Source organism: Mollisia scopiformis, assembly GCF_001500285.1.
Source record: "Mollisia scopiformis unplaced genomic scaffold LY89scaffold_1, whole genome shotgun sequence".
Classification (NCBI taxonomy): domain Eukaryota; kingdom Fungi; phylum Ascomycota; class Leotiomycetes; order Helotiales; family Mollisiaceae; genus Mollisia; species Mollisia scopiformis.
In genome coordinates, this window is record NW_017263581.1 from 2,552,531 (window position 1) to 2,568,951 (window position 16,421).

Here is a 16,421-nt window from a genome sequence, read left to right on the forward strand (position 1 = left end):
GCGACACTACCTTACTAGCGTTTCTCGTCTTGGTGGCTACTATGAGCCTACTATGAGTACAGCTTTCTCTACCATAGCGGGGCAATTGGAATTCTTCTAGATTGAACCACCATTCAAGCACTAGGTCATAGGTAGTCTTTCCAGCCGACCTTCAGCAACCCTTTGCAGCTTTCCTGGACACCGGTGGTGCACCGTCTAATTTGATACCAAAGGCCAAACCCCAACGGAGATTTCTGGTTTCTAATTACGACTTGACCAGAGCTTGTGTGTTTTCTGGCAGATTCTTTGTACTTTCCCCGAACATATTCTCAGTTATCTGGTATCAGGATCTCGGCCAATTCTGGCTGGTAGTCCTTCATCCACGCAATCCAGTCTGCCAAGAAGAAAAGAAGAACAATATGGCTCGCCGAACTGCAGTCATCCTCACAGTACCGAATTCGGTCAAATATGGCAGATACAATTTCACTCAGACAACATTCTTCCAGTAGACTCTTCGGACTTACAAAGGCATATGAACATCTTCGTTGATACTGCGGATTCGAAATTGGGATAAACCGAGGTTCGAGGCAAGGTCCAGAATATCAGTAGAATAGGAGAAGAAGGTCCCTTTCGCATCCAGTGAAGAAAGTCCCATACCAGGTCGATCAGGAGGCCATTTATTTCCATTCATGATTGTGCCACCGAGCAACCTCATATCTACTGAATGGCATCCTGTGAAAGTGGAAGATCGTCGGCTTGGTGGTCAGCCGGATTCCCACCATGCTAGGAATTGCTCGTCCATCCAACAGGGCCAAGTTTGAGGTTCTGCAGACACGCTGATCCGACGCATCAACTTCGTATCTTCGTATCTCACGACGATAGTCTGAAGCCATCGCGGCCTACGTATTCTCCAAACACAGCCCGATGTTTCGTTTCCACGGGACAGCACGAGGCTGCGAACCTTGAAACCAGCCTTCTCCTCTCCAGGCCCGCGTGCCGAAATTAATTGCACCAACGTCCGCCACAGAACGACACATTTCCCCTTTGTCAGATCGATTGGGTCGTGAAGCCTGTCTTGACGCCCATATGCGCCATCTATCGAACAGTTGCAGAGATCCCCGCATAAGGTGCCATATCACTTGCAGTTATAGGTAAGGTGGGCCAGCTTGGTATCCTTATCAGTGCTCAGCCCCGGATTCGACACACTGGGATGGGCACTGGACTGGCACTGGACTGGGCCGAGGAGGGCAAATGAATGGCACATGGATATGATCAAATCACGACGGTTACGCGGACATGAATGAGAGACAACAAGCAATAGTTTGGAGATGATTCATCTCGTTGAATTTCGGATTTTCCGCATTATTGGGCCTTGGGTGAGATTGCCAGAGTCATTCTCTCCGCTGGAGAAATGATGTCCAGACCCGTCGATGTTGGCATTGGCACGGGAAGGGTCTTGACTCTTGACAGCAAGTGACAGCAGTGACAGATGGTGTGAGTCTGCGTGGGTGGCTTTCCGAGCGTTTATGGTTTATTGCAGTCAAAAATGAGCAATCAATTTGGTCTTGCAATTGGAAACACTCAGCCCAATGAGCAGCCCCTGAAGGCGTCCGACCCGTGGAAAATTTATCCAGGCCATGCTACTGTACGCCCAGCAAGCCATCCCATCCGATGTTAGTTGCGCTAATGGTGATCGGTGTGCCATGCGACCAAGAATTATTTATTGATTTCTTCTGCATCGGGGACACCACCAAGGAGAGCTGCCCCTCTTTGCGTAAACTGTACTGTAAATGATTACCCGATGGCATCTCTGTAGAAAGATGACCCTCCCATCGATGCATATATCTGCCTGTATATCCCCCTGAAAGAAAAGACTGTCGGTGCACCGAAAATTCAATCCCAATTGAACGGATTGCATAATTTTTTCTCTCTCTCTCGCTCTCCCTTCGCCGGGTGGTCCAAGCAAGGTGGGCAAATCCAGAACGGGCGATCCCGCACGGAGCTGTGTCTTGAAATAACAGCGGACGAACCCCCAAGAGCTCAAGCTAGGAAGCTACAGCCTCGTGCTATGCTGCGCTGGGAAACCGTCAGGTACGAAGTACTGCTAGAAGATTTCAGTGTGCGGCGTTCCTGGACTAACTCGTAAGTCCTGTAAGGTTACCTAGCTGCCCAGCACGGTGCTCGAGTGGAGAAGCAGACTGCCAATCGTCCCCCAACCATAGGAGAGCATTCCTCCTGACTGTAACCACTTTTCTCCCACCACGACGAGGACTGTTCGTTCACCTGCATCTGCATCTGGCCGTGCGAGCTCGACAGATCGCAACAGGCTCCCTACCTTGCCGTACCGTCCTAGTCCTAGTCCCATTGACTCCCATCGCTCTGACGAGAAGGACAGGATCCCATCTCTCGTACCAAACCACCGTCTCTATTCTCCCCTCCATCCTACAACAAGACAACATACCTACGCAAGCAAAAAGAAGAGAACAGAAAACACCAAGAGAAAAACACCCCGTCCGTGCCGCCTTCAGCAACCCTCCTGCGTCACAATAGCCAACCAATGCCAGGCTCGACCGCCGATGTAGTGACACCCACTCCCCAATCCCGTATTCGTGCATAAGTGCATCTGCACATGCTACTGCTGCTGCAGTCATGGCGTTGTCCACCAGCACCACCACCACCACCACCACCGCAACAACCGTCATGAATACCAGTCACTTCTCGTCCTCGGACACAGAAGACGACAACGACGACGATATTGGCCTCCCGATCTTCCTCCAGCCGGCTGCCGACCTCGATCTCGAGTTGTACCTCCCACCGTCCGTCTTCAAGCCCGCGGCCACATCGTCGAGCAGCCGCTCCACGACGCCCAGGAACGAGAAGTCGAGGGGATACGAAGAACACGAGGAGGACAAGGCAGAAGAAATGGGGCAGAATAGGGTTGATACCATGAAGGAGGTTCAGGTGCCTCTTCATCCGATCCCGTCTATGCAGGAAGCCTTCGCGGAGTCGATGCTGGAAGCCAATGAAGCCACGACGCCGAATGTGCCCAAGAATCGACCGGGCAATGCGGCTGCGAGGAGGAAGTTGTTGCTAGATCAAGAGACGAGTGAGGAGACGCACGCTGGGAGGTGGAAACAACGGCCCGGGCAGCAGTACCACGAGCTATGGAAATTGATGGCGCAGATCTCGTTCGGCGTATATCTGCTGATGAAGGGTATGGCGAAAGACGACGATCAGGTTATGAATATTTTGCAGGGACATGTGGATGAGGTAGATGAGTTTTTGGAGACGACGTTGGAGGATTTCGATTTGGCGCAGGAGGATATTGAGGAGCGGTTGAAGTTTTTGAAGCTGCCGTTGGAGAATATTATTATATTCGATGCCATGCTCGAGGATCGGAATTTCAGGTTACAGATCGTCAGCGGGAATGAGCGGATCGAGCATGTTATCACAAGGACAGCAACGGCCATGAACGATGCGTTGAAGGATGTACAACAGGGTTTGGATGCGTGTAAAGAGTTCACGATATATCTCGCCGAGGAAGAGAAGAATGCTATTTGGATGAAGGAGAGACCAGATATGCAAAAGGTGTTCGATGCTATGAAGGGCAACGTCGAAGGATGGTACAAAGCCTACGTTTCACTACAGACGAAAGGGAACCATCTTGGGGTAGCATTGGTACAACTGGGTTCAATAGTGGCAGAAATGGATCGTCGAGCGGGGGAAATAAGTAGGAAGTCAAGGGTGAATATTTCGTTTCTTCCCATAATTTTCGATTGTTGACAAAAAGCAGTTCTCTACAACCCCGACTTCGATCCCAATCGCTTCACCCCCAGCTTCCCCACCCCAATCAAAAGAAATGCGTCAATCCATGCTGAAGAATCTTCCGTCCGACCCGAACCTTATTACTCCTGCTATACGAGCCACCCTCCCCGCTTTCCAATTGGTTCAGGATCGTGAACGAACTCCATCGGAGAGTTCATCTGAAGTTGAACCACCAGAGCCGGATTTCATCCTCAAACCAAGAACGTATAGTCCTGCCCCTTCTCCGAAACCTCCTGCGGTAGAAGAAGCACCCCCTGAACTCACTAAACGATCCTCGCTACGGAAACGATTTTCGATGAAACGAAAAGAAACTCCAGCAGATGTCCCGATCAAGGTGGAACCTCCTGAAGATGATTATTGGGGTCCAAGACAACGGGTTATGTCCTCAGCGGCGAGGGAAAGAGCAAGAGAGATTTCAATTCATGAACAACAAAAAAGACAGAGGGAGAGTGCAATGAATGAACGATACGAACGACCACGAGAAATTTCCATAGACCACCGACCTCGCGAAACCTCCCTAAATACCCCTCCATCACGAGGCCTCGACTCAGCCTACTGTTCCGACTTCGAAAAGACATCCTCCCCTTCAGCCGCCCCACCACCCAACATCCCTCTCTACCAAACACACTCCAATACCTCCCGTCCCTTCCACCAAAATCCAATCCCAAGCCCTTTATCAGACAAGCAATTCTTCCGCCCCGTTCAAGCATCCCCCAACTCGCCGCTCCAACGCCCATGGACAGCCGGCCCATCGAATCCCCTACACATGCACAGCAACTCCTCAACCTCAAACCTATCCCAACGCGGCAACTACCACGCACACACGCCTTCACAACTCGGCAATCGCCGCGGAGCCCCGTCCGCGATGGGGATGAGCGTTATGAGCGATATGACGATGATGACGGATGCGGAGACAGGCAAGAAGGTCAAGAAGAAGAGGAGCGCGTTGGGGTGGTTGAAGAAGGCGTTTAGTCTGAGTGAGGAGGAGAAGAGGGCTTTTGAGGAGAGGAGGGTGTTGGCGGAGCGGGAGAGGGAGAGGGAGATTAGGGTGCGGGAGCAGGAGAGGAGGAGGTGGGTTGATGGGAAGAGGATTCGCTAGGAATCATAATGGTGGTGATGGGAAGGAAAGGGAAGGGAAAGAAAAGAAGGTGTAAGGATTTTGGTGCGATGTGGTGTTGAAGATACCCGTTCGATGCTAGTGTGTCCTTTTTTTTGTTTGTTTGTCTATTTCCGGAATTTATGTACTATAGGTAGTGAGCGGCTGGCATTTTTGTTTTCTCTTTGAGTTCAGGGCGTTAGGTGGGATAGGGTGCATACACACACATAAAAAAATGTTGTGGGGGAGCTTGGGATCTTTGCGATGTGTAGATAGATGGGGAAAGGAGAAAGAAGTGAAAAGGGGAATAGTGATGGGAAAAGAAAAAGAAAAGGGGTAGGATAGGATGGGGGAGGAGGAGGAGTGAATGCAATGTCTTCACCAATAGCCGACTTGTCCTTGGGTTTTGTGATCGAAAAGTGAATTGCAACGGCCTGGCGAGGGAAGTAGAGGGAGGAGCCCTACAGGAGCAACGGCTCGTTATAGAACGACTTGGTACGCTAAATAACGAGTAGTTCTAGTTAATTAATGAGTGATATCGTTAATTAATGCCTAGAAAAACTGCAAAAACACTAGATCACTTCACTGCACTCGATATTTATGGACATATGCTCATTAATTTGAAATCTCACTATTTTCACTGCTTTTACTGCTCTCACTGCTGTTATGATCTCACTGCTGTTATGATCTCACTGCTGTTATAATCTCACTGCTGTTATAATCTTAGAGTATATCTTCATTTTGAGTAGTAGTGAGTGATGCACTTGCACTTTTAGTACTGTACTGCATTGCACTTTATGATAGCTTCCTACTCAAGGTAAAGGAGTGAGAAATTATGAAAGGACTAATTGTATGTGTAGTGCAGGTTTTGCAGTGGAGTGGAGACCTTAAGAGCTCGGATAGTGGCTTAGATGCGTCTCCTACTGGTTGAATCGAGGTTGTTTATATGCTTTGTGCTCTTTTGGCGGCGCGATTCCTACTTTTACTTCTGTGATGTGGCTTTTTTACTTTAGAAGTTTTATTTTTTATTTTATTTTTTTTACTATTATTAGTTGTATTGTATTTATTAATTATCTTGTATTATCAGCTGCACTGCATTATTAGTTGCATTATATTATTATGATAAGTTGTATCCATCACTATAACTAATTGTATTGCTCTAAATTTTAATATTGGACTCCTGGCATTCTCTCCTGGCACTCTCTCCTAGCACTAGATTTATGGACTCCTGGACTTTCTGCAGGTACGTATATCAGCTTTTTTTTGGATGCCTTATCTAATTCATTTTTTTAGGGCTAGAGCATAGCGAGTACGAACGATTCATATGAAGAGGGTGGTAGAATAGGTGGATATGCTGGAGTGCTGAGTGCTGAGAGTTGGGAATGGTGGCATATTTAAGAGGAGGGCAAGTGAGTAAAATTTGGGCATAGTGGCATATTTGAGTAGTAAATATTTAGTGCATTCTAGAATAAGCTTGTACTCGTTATTTACCCAAAAACTCGTTCTCTTAAGTGCCAGATTTTTATATAGCATTAACGACTTTGAATTGTTAGTAATTTTGTTAATATTTAATAAGTAGTACTTGTTATTTATCGACCAAAATAATGAGTTCTCGGCTAAAACAACGAGTGTTTTATCGACTTTAAGTCGTTCTATAACGAGCCGTTGCTCCCGTAGGGGAGGGGTATATAACACCATACCCAAAACCAGAAGTAGGTGAATCCACAAACCCACCAAAAAAGAAAGATCTTGTGAGTTTATTAAAGTGAATTTTTTGACGGCAGAATGATATATAAATACCCCCCTCACCGCCTTCCTTTCTTTAAATCATCCACAAAAGAAGGCAAAGAAGAGGTACCCAGAGAGCGTGACCACGTACTGTAACCTTTCTTCATTGGGTTGCTGTTAGACTTTGGCTTTGATAGCCATTGGAGCTGGGAAGGGTGAGTAGCGGTCATTGGAAATGGAAAAGGGGAGAGTTTGTTGTCAACATTTTTGTCATTGTTGTTGGGGTGGCTGTTATTCGCTTCTTTCCAATGTCTCGTCCCTGTCTCGTCCCGTTTGTGGTTCTCTTACATCTGCTTATGTATCACAAGTTCCAGCTTGCCCCAGAACAATCTACTTTCGCTTCCGCAGATCCACTTCTGCTTCGGTGATGCTCACACAGAATTCCATGTCGTGCGAGACTTTATTGCTGAATTGTCGTGTGGAGATCTCTTTCTCGGGGAGAGGGAAGGTTTTTATAGAAGTGGAGGAGAGCGAGGAGAGGAGTTTGGCAGTTTGCTAGCTACTAATCACCTGAGTTTCTTCTTTGCTTTGATTTCGATTCACTCGATTGATGAAACTTGAGAAACAAAGAGCGTAGTAGGATGGAGTGGGGTGGGGTATATAAACCATCCCTTCTTGTCAAACTTTGTATGCAAGTATTTGGGTTGCACCGTCGTGCATGTACCCGTCTCTCTACATTGCCTTTTGTGTTACGGGATTGGCTTTGTCTTCGGTTTTAGGCTTAAGTTCCGGGCTTTGAGCAGGTTTCGTGGGGCTTGGTGGAATGAAAAGAGAGGTTTTGTTGTCAATTTTGTTGTTGTCGTCAACTTGCTACTGGTCGTCGCCTTGGTTCATTACTTGCTTGTGAAACGCATAAACGCTCTCGCCGTGGTAGTTTTGCTCACAGATCCCGGAGCTTTCACAACCATGTCTGTGTAAAATTTTGTTATGTGTCTCAACAGCGTCGTTATCTGCGTGTACAGCTCCTGGTTTTTCCTGGAGTGAGTGGCTATTTATAGAAGTGGAGGAGTACGGCGAAGGGAGGATTTGGGTGGACTCGTAGTTTCGACTGCTATTCACTTCTTTAGTTCGGGATTTCATTCACTTGAAGCTTCATGAGGCTTGAGAGTAAGAAAATAATTGTAGGATAAAGTGGCGGTGGGGTATATGAACCAGATCTCCCCTCACAGTATTTGCTAGAATACATATCCAAGATTCGAAAAGAGTCCTGAGAATCCGTTTGATGGAATGAGTTTCCCGAAATTCCCTTTCTGTTTGCTGACTTGATTGTTTTGGATTTCGATTCGTCCTTCAAGCTACATGTTTTATTGTGGCATTTTAATTTGCTGGTGAGGACTTGCTGTTGTCCTTTGTCACGTATCTATTAACTACTATTTTACCCTCTTATCAAAAGTCTTGTACTTCTTAATGTTTAGCAATACTCGGGTCCTCACAAGAACAAGAAGATATTCTTTCTAACAAAGCGAACTGGAGAAAACATAAATTCTCACACGCACTTCCCACATGGAACGTGGCCGACACCTCTGTTCGGTGGCCGTACTTCTTGGTCCAAGGATGATCTTGGAGAGCCTTCACTGTTTGGGTCTTGTGTTAGACGTAGCAGCGCGTTATATAGTTGAGGCCGGAGATTTGGTTTGCGAGCAATAGTGAGATGTTGAAAGACAAGAAGGTGGTTCTTGAATTCACTGAGGAGTCAGAATTTGAGGCCAGCCTTGTACTTAGTATCTTGGTGGTTGAGTCAACATTTTGCTATGATTTTTATTCACTCTACGAAAGTCATGAGGCACAGAAATAGGCTAGGTATCCATGTTTCCGGAGTGGAGGGGCAAGGAAAGATATATAAATCTGCCTCCTCTCTGAAAGATCTTGGTTCAGACAAATCCATCTGCAAACTTCACGAAATGGCAGGACATCTCCGGGTTCTATCTCTACGTCCACTTTCCTTCTCAACTAGGAGGATTTTTCGGTTCGATCTACCCACCATCTTCAGTGAAATGATTACCAGTCGAGAAAAATATCACTATTGTTGTCAACTGTATCCACTGTCGTCCGTTCATATTTTTCTTCATCATATCTTCTCTTGACCTCCATTGTAATCCCGGACTCCTACGTAGGCATCTCAAGCTACTTACTATGTCGCTCAGGTTGACCTCTTTCTTGTTTAGAGGGGACTGCTCAGTGCAGCACTGGCGGATGCTTTCGACTGGAATGCTCGCTCTTTTATATCTGTTCTAGTCCATACGTGAACACCTGCTGTTTATGAACTGACCCCCCGCCATTCATGAATGGCGGAGGGTTTATGTATGGCGCCCCTAGTTTGTGAATGGACTAGCCATACATAAACACTTGTGTTTAGCGCAAGAGTTTATGAATGGCGAGGTGCCAGTCGGGAACAGCACCTCAGCACTCCAGCACTCCAGCACCTCAGTACAGCAACAAGGCATAGCACGCTACTACATCACTAAACCTCAAAACTCTAAGCACTTTAGGTCTCTGGAATCTAAGACTGAGGTGCTGGAGTGCTGAGGTACTGAGGTGCTGAGCAGAGGTGTTGTACGGTTAAAATCAGGGCCTTATTCCCGACCTGTTTATTAGTGGCGCTGTTCACAAATGGCAGGTATAGTTTATAAACTAGGGGTGCCATACATACACCCCGCCATTCATGAATGGCGGGGGTAAAGTTTATAAACAGTAGGTGTTTGCCTATGGACTAGAACATATCTTTGGCGAGTAGAATCAAGGGGATTCTTATAGGTAAGTGAAGGGAAAGAGGAGAATTGAATAACCAAGTCGAAACTATGGCTGTGGTTAGGCTCCTTCTTTGATCGTTGCTATTGATTCGCTACTATTCTACGGAAGTGGAGCTGTGGAATAGTCTTGGAAAAGAAGGAAGGGATAAGGTACATGTAAACCAAGAACCTCGTCACCGGGAATTTTCAACGTAAACCCAACTTTGTTCGCAAACATGGTCCATCTCCAGGTATGCTCATTTCTCCCTTGTTCGGAACATTGGGAGCCTGCGTCTCAGTGATGCAAAGAGTCCATGTAATATAGGCCGTGACATCAACGTCTCTAAAGGTGTACTTGCCGGATGCCGCGAAGGTACTCTAACCCTAGCTCCGTAATTAGTCAACTATCTCGAGGTATAGGGAAAAGAGGCTAGGTAAAGACGTACTTTGGGCTCGATGACAGATAAGGCCGCTGGCCTGGTAAAGTAATACTATGATCTCGATCTTCCCCAGGAGAGCTCCAGGGATCTCCAAACTTAGAAAGTAGATATTCTGCATTCAGCTCAAATAGATCGCCTTCCATATTTTCCAAGGCTTTAAAATTCTCCTTTGAGAGTGGCAACATTTTGGGATCGCCAGCCCGAGCATCCATCCTTTGTCCATCTTTCCAATGTTGCTGGATATGTTGATATCTACGGTGTTCAGCTAAACCAAAAATAGAACAGATTCCACAAAGCCAGAGAAGGCCACCATGCCCTTTCCCAAACTTTTTTACAGCATGTTGATTTTCATGGCTGCGCCAATCATTCATATTGGCAAATGCATGTCGGCAAAAGGTGCAATAGCTTCGAAAGTGGTTGTTCCTTACATGAACTTTCACTTCTTCCAAGTCGTCAAAGATCTCCCAGCAATTTCCATCAGGGCACATGAAGTAATTCGCCCGTCCGTCGTACTTTATTCCCGGCTTCCGATCTGATGGCTTTGGATCCCGAGTCAAATTGGTGGAGGAGACGGAGGGCCGGGAGAAATTTGCATTTTCGTCATTCATTCGCACGGACTGTGAATTTGGAGTTGTCAAAGATAACCGTGTCACATTGACCGCACTTGAATTGGAGGGCATATTTCTTGGCTTGGACGTAGCCGGTGTAGACGTGCTTCTTTTCATTCTTGAGATCGATGTGGGGGGAATGGGCTTTATTTTTTTTGCTGGTTGAATCTCAACTTCAGAATGGCGGCGATTGGTAGCTGAGAAGCGCCGATTTAGCTTGATGCTATAACGTGCACTGTAAGTTGTCGACACGCCTGACCGAGACGTTCTAGCCGAGCCCACTGATCTTCCTGACTGCGACCTGGGAGACACATCAGTTCCGCACATCTGCGAACCAAGGCGCTCGAGTTGGGTAGGAGACAATTGAAGAGGATGTGTAGATCTGCGTTGTAGGTCTGCGTGTCCGTGATTATGTGGGTAAATATTTACGGCAGAAACAGGCCTCAAACAGTTTGAACAGGGAATTTCAGCTTCATCGCACTGCTGGCAGGGTAGGCTTGGGCTACACTATGCTCTCTTAGTCGGTTCTCACTTTGGAGTGACGGAAGCTAGCTTACCGATAGGCCTTGCTCAATGCACCGTTCGCAGGGTCGACTTCGGCTTTGATCTTGTCGAAGGCGAGGTTGAACTGTTGCTAGGTATGGATCCGCGTATGAAAGTTTCTCCGAAGACCCCTGGTGACTCAATGATGGTAGGCGCATGCATGGGGACGGTACATGATCAGCACGTAAGCACTCATCGGATGCAGTTTTAAAGGCCCGTTCAATGGCATCCCGATCGGCTTCTAGCTCAGGGGAATCAATGTATCTCAAAATAGATGAGACAGGCGATATGGACCTCATGTTATCGAAGAGCTCGCTGGGAACAGAGAACGTATCAACTGTAGCTACGGTACCCTGAGTGATAGGCATTGCAGAATCTTGAGAGTTCATGAGCAAAGTTTATCTATCTGCAAAGAAGATTTTTGCCTCACTGGTGGTGCAACTGGGTGCACTGATAGAGAACTCCAATCCTTGTGGCGGATTGAGCAACCCCTCTCTGTCGGCGCCTGTATTTGAAACCGTTTGGTTTTGCACGTTTCGCCCATTTCGCCCATTTCGCCAATTATTTATCTTATTTTGTACTTGAGAAAGGGTGAGATATTGATGGCTAGTTGCAAATTCGACCTTTTGTGGTTTCGTGGGTTTTGGATTGTTGGTAATCCACTGCTCGAAATCGCGGTTTTCGTCATTCGTCCAGTGCCGTCTGCGGACCGCAGGTACTTCGGTGGAGGTGGCAGAGGGCAACTCTAGTTGTAGAAGCTGTCGATAAGATATTAGCTGGGTATACCAAAGTGATTCACTTCAATTAGAAAAGAGGCTGTGGTGAGGATCACTTGCGTTGTTTGGAAATCCCTGATGGGCAGACTCTCCAAAGGCTACATCATTAAGAACTATATCTTCTGAAGAATATATAAAGTCGGTTGTCAAGATGCCCGGTGCGAATGGCGTATGGAAGTGTTGCCAGTGTTGATTTTGGAGGTGCGTGCAGATTGCGCAACCTAGCTCTGGGTTTTCTGAGCATGTGAAACATTGTTGAAAGCAATTAGGACAGGGATCCATGGCACCCATCTATGGAGTAGGTAAGTCATGCCCATGCCCATGCCCATGCCCATGCGATGCTAGCTAGAACTCTAAATAGATTGTTGACGTTGAGTTGACGAAGTTTGTCTTGCGCGGCTGACACTTCAGCTAATCGCCAGTATCGCCATGTCAGGCCTGAATTCAGGCATCAAAACTTATCAACCATCAACCTGATCAGTCCAGGCAGAAACTTGAAGAATGATTACTGTCTATCAGTACCAATTCAATCCACAGGTATTGTTAATCAAATAAATTTTAGAAGCTGAAAGTCTTGAGCGGTCCTGACTTGCAATAACTATATCTGCAGATTGATATTCGGAGTTTTGGGTGTAAGATGGGTCTTTTTTGTGGTCGTCAAAAGTAATTCACCACTTACAAAGTATCCTTGTAAAGGGTTGCAAAGCGGGGCTAACAAAAGTTGTAGTACACCTGACTCCAGAAGCCCAAATCGCCATTGTCTTTGGAATTGTGACTTTAGCCCCCGGTGTAATCAGGGCTGTGATGAAATTCTTCTCTTGCCAGACGTCGATTGGTAGGACTTGGAGCCATTCCCCTGTGCAGAATTAGCTAACGATATTCAGAACTAGATCTCGAATCTCAATCTACTTCATTCTGTTGCGTTAGCCGCGTGCGCCAAAAACCCCCCTTTAACGATGGAAATAATTCGAATTGGTCTGGAAATATGACAGCCAAAGGCGGAGACGATCGTATTCTCTTCGGATGGAATATTGAAATGGATGGCAGCTCTGTATTCCCACAAAAGCCCGATGTGGTTTACCTTACTAAGGTAGTTAAGTAACCAAGCACGTTACACCTCCTTACCTTACCTTGATGTTTGCGCATGCACACACGTACGACGTTATTCTGTCGTAGCTGTTTTCTCCACTCTTGCAGCCTAGCCAAGAGCAATGTAATGTCCAAGGTGTCTCGCAGTTCCAACTGACTGATCGACGAGAAGGTTGCAATCGGAACATTCTGAATCTTTAGAATCGATGAATGCCTGGTGAAAGACCAATGTCTTGTGATGTTTCAACGTAATTGGCTTCCCAGCTGAGTTCGATTTCGACGTCAAGATAGCGCCTCATTCGCGTGTATACCCAAGTCAGGCAGGCTGCGGACCATAGGTAGATGTGTGGAGTGTGTGTTTCCACTTGCTGTATTATGTCTCGATGTAAGGTTGTTGGCTCAACAGTTCACTTCTCCCGGTCCTCCATAGATTTTCGATAAGCTGGGTTAAAAGTGTGCGAGTATATATATCTTGGGGCAAGGAGTGGATTGCGGAAGTTTGTCTGTACTAGGTAATTAGTGAATATCTGTGATCAATACATATGTTCTAACTTGTAAGATAACATTATTCCGAAGTTTGAAAGGCAGTTCGAGTCGGCTAAGTCTCAAGTTTGTGAAAAGACTTCAAAGATGCCATAATATAAAAGAGATAAATTCTCGCTGTGTACCTTCCGAAGATGTCTTACATAACGTGACCTTAAATTCATAATGACATGTCATTGTATGCGATCACGGCGGCTATCATCTTGAATGGTGATTTAGATTCTGGAGAAAACTGAGATGAGTATTTCAGATTGCGCTCATGGCAATGCTTAGCATTATGGCTGAAGCTATGAGTACCTCACTGGAAATCTAAAAGTGAGACATGAAAAGCATGCTCGGAGCAACTCGCTTTCAGATTGGGAACGAGACATCGAGAAAGCGAGTAAAAAAGCGAAGCAATTGGCTGAAGGGAGTACGACAGCCATTGGTGGAGGGTACAGAAGTTGCTGTCTTGATCAATCCAATGATGGTCGGACTGCGCATATGTTGATGACACTCCGTGGCTCTCAATCAGTCTGTGATGTACCGTACTCACCTCACTTTGAGCCTTTTCACTTTGATCATCGCTTAGAAAAACCTGTGAGTGGTTGGATCCCATACGAGCTGGACTTCTAAAGTTCAAAGATTACGCCCACTGATCCAAGATCAGTTATCATATCCGGCATATAATCAATAGAGAGCAGAACTGGAACTGCAACCATGAAGGGATCATGAGTAAGTGGGGCGCAAACCGGGCCAGCACACAAGGGTCTGGAAAGTAGTCCTAGCATTTGATCTACTCGCAATTCGAGGTGGGGGGTTTTCCCCCAACACTTCAAATACTTCATCTTATGAAATTATCATGTTTGCGACTTTGATGTCATTGTTTATGCTTGTGATAGCCTCAGGAATCTGTAGATCATTGTCGCTTATTGATATTATGTCAACTCATTTTTAGACCCCTACGTGAAACACCCATGCATACGTCAAAGTTGCTGCTCCTACTCCGGTTCATGGATCAAGTCAAAATTGAGGCTTAAAGCTTGGCAGCGCGCTTAGACCCTTGCTCATTGGATATTTAGAAGTGTGGCTCTGTATTCGTGGTTCCACTTAAGTTGTTATGTTTGCGCATATCGTATTCCAACAACTGCGCCGTCAAGCAGGAGCAAGAGCACGGTTGCTGCCTAATCGTGGAGATAATAAGAGAAAGATGGACAGTATTTCTCAATCCGTTCTCATGCCTTCTGATTCTGTCTCGTTCTTTTTACTTTCATGTTCCACTCAGATCGACTGACTATGTGGTGGGGAAGTAAGCCATATATGCTTCTTGGCACTGAATCAGAACAACAACAGCAACGGAAGCATCATAGATATCTTGGCCTGTGGCGCAAAGCACATACTATTACCGGTCTCATTACACTATTTGCGTCTTTCATTTTGATCATTATTGGCGCATCCAAATTGTACCTTCTTCTCTTCGGCTCCTCGACCTCGAACTCTCCAAGCTTTCCACTGAAAGAACTCGCAGACAAGCAAGTATGCGGTACACATCTATCTGAACGCATCACGAAGATTCCAAACATCGTTCACTACGTCTGGTTCTTGAAGGACCCCACCTCGCTCCATCTCGATTTCAAGTTCTTCATCACAGCTTACTCCGCATACTTATACTTCCAACCAGACAAAATCTACTACCACACCGATGCCTCCTTCGAACTTTTTGAACGGGCAAGGAGATCTGGAAGCGAATGGACCCAACGACTTCTCTCACTTCCGAACGTGGAGTATCATTACGTTGACGCCCCGAGCGTGACCACAAAAGGAATTCCGATTGAAAAGTTCGAACATAAATCCGACTTCACACGTATGCAAGTCTTGCACGAATATGGTGGCATATATATGGACACAGATGCTATCCCACTTCGTGATATCGCCGATTTGAGAGAAAGTGGTTTTGCAAATGTCGTTGGTGGAGCCATTGGGCTCACGATGCATCATTCTGGGTTCATTAACAATGGGGTAAGTCTCCATTTCTCGAAGCACAATCTCATTTTCCTATTTCTTTTGACGAGAAGTAAATCGTCGTCTCCCCCTATGTTGACACTCAAGCGTACTGCATCGGTATGACTTACGCTTAATGAGAATCAGAATTCGAAAAGAGTCATGCTGACAGGGTGATTGTGAACAGGTCATGATGGCGGCACCAGGTAGTGCTTTGATGAAAATATACATGCGAGCAGCAGATCAATTCTTTGATGGGCGGTGGGAAACAGCGAGTGTGAATCTTCTTACAGACGTCGCAAACCGGCTATCTGCTGTACCTCATGAAGTCCTGATTCTTCAACCGAAGGCCTTTGCTCCGGTGAGCTGGGAGTATGCAGATCAAGTACGACTGTTCCAGCCCCACTTCGAGATGCCAGCGGGGAATGAGATTTGGGGCTCTACTTCTACGAACATGACGACTTGCGATGACATGCTTAGTAGCTTGATAGAGAAAGAGAGCTTTGGAGGGGAGGATTGGGAGATGGATTTCTCGAGCTCGTATGTTCTTCATGCCTTCGATGGCAAGCATATTCCGGGCTGGGATAACAAGGTCGATTTGAATTATATTCTGGCGCGGCAGAGCAATTATGCCAGAGCCGTGTATCCCGCGATTGCACATGCAATTAGTTCTGGAGTATTAGGTCCATATTAAAGCATATATACTCATTGCTGTCAATGTCAGTGCAAGGCTCTCTACATGAGGGAAAGTGAAGGCTAGGAGGATCCGTATACAATGCCTCCTCAAACATTCTTCTGTTACGCCAAAGTGTTACAATGTAGTGGCACAGCTACATGTTGGGGGTGTTACAGTACACGAGTTTCATCCACCGCAAGCAAGGTTTCTGGGCCGCACCGTGAAAATGACTGCCGGAGGCTCAGGAGCTGCAATGTGTTCGACTAAGAAGGGAAGGCCAAGTATCTCACTTCGCTTATTATTATTATTCTTAGGTACACACGAGAGAAAAAGGGTTAGAATCGAGCCA

At 46.4% G+C, this 16,421-nt stretch overlaps 3 protein-coding genes across 3 annotated transcripts; 2 read left to right on the forward strand and 1 right to left on the reverse strand.

The window, feature by feature from the left end:
• Positions 1 to 2,901: 2,901 nt before the first annotated feature.
• On the forward strand, positions 2,902 to 4,903 carry LY89DRAFT_572309 (uncharacterized protein; the record flags this gene model as incomplete). Its single annotated transcript, XM_018208636.1, has 2 exons — positions 2,902 to 3,723; positions 3,773 to 4,903. The coding sequence occupies 2 exons, from the start codon at positions 2,902 to 2,904 to the stop codon at positions 4,901 to 4,903; spliced, it is 1,953 nt and encodes a 650-aa protein (XP_018078983.1).
• Positions 4,904 to 9,503: 4,600 nt separating this feature from the next.
• Positions 9,504 to 12,160, reverse strand: LY89DRAFT_713437 (uncharacterized protein). Its single transcript, XM_018218052.1, has 5 exons — positions 11,845 to 12,160; positions 11,439 to 11,766; positions 11,023 to 11,384; positions 9,864 to 10,972; positions 9,504 to 9,801 (listed from the first exon to the last, which is right to left on the reverse strand). The coding sequence occupies exons 1-5, from the start codon at positions 12,073 to 12,075 to the stop codon at positions 9,675 to 9,677; spliced, it is 2,157 nt and encodes a 718-aa protein (XP_018078984.1). The 5' UTR covers positions 12,076 to 12,160; the 3' UTR covers positions 9,504 to 9,674.
• Positions 12,161 to 14,715: 2,555 nt separating this feature from the next.
• LY89DRAFT_572803 (uncharacterized protein) lies at positions 14,716 to 16,090 on the forward strand (the record flags this gene model as incomplete). The annotated part of the gene is made up of 2 exons (XM_018208658.1): positions 14,716 to 15,414; positions 15,584 to 16,090. The coding sequence occupies 2 exons, from the start codon at positions 14,716 to 14,718 to the stop codon at positions 16,088 to 16,090; spliced, it is 1,206 nt and encodes a 401-aa protein (XP_018078985.1).
• Between the last annotated feature and the right edge of the window lie 331 nt (positions 16,091 to 16,421).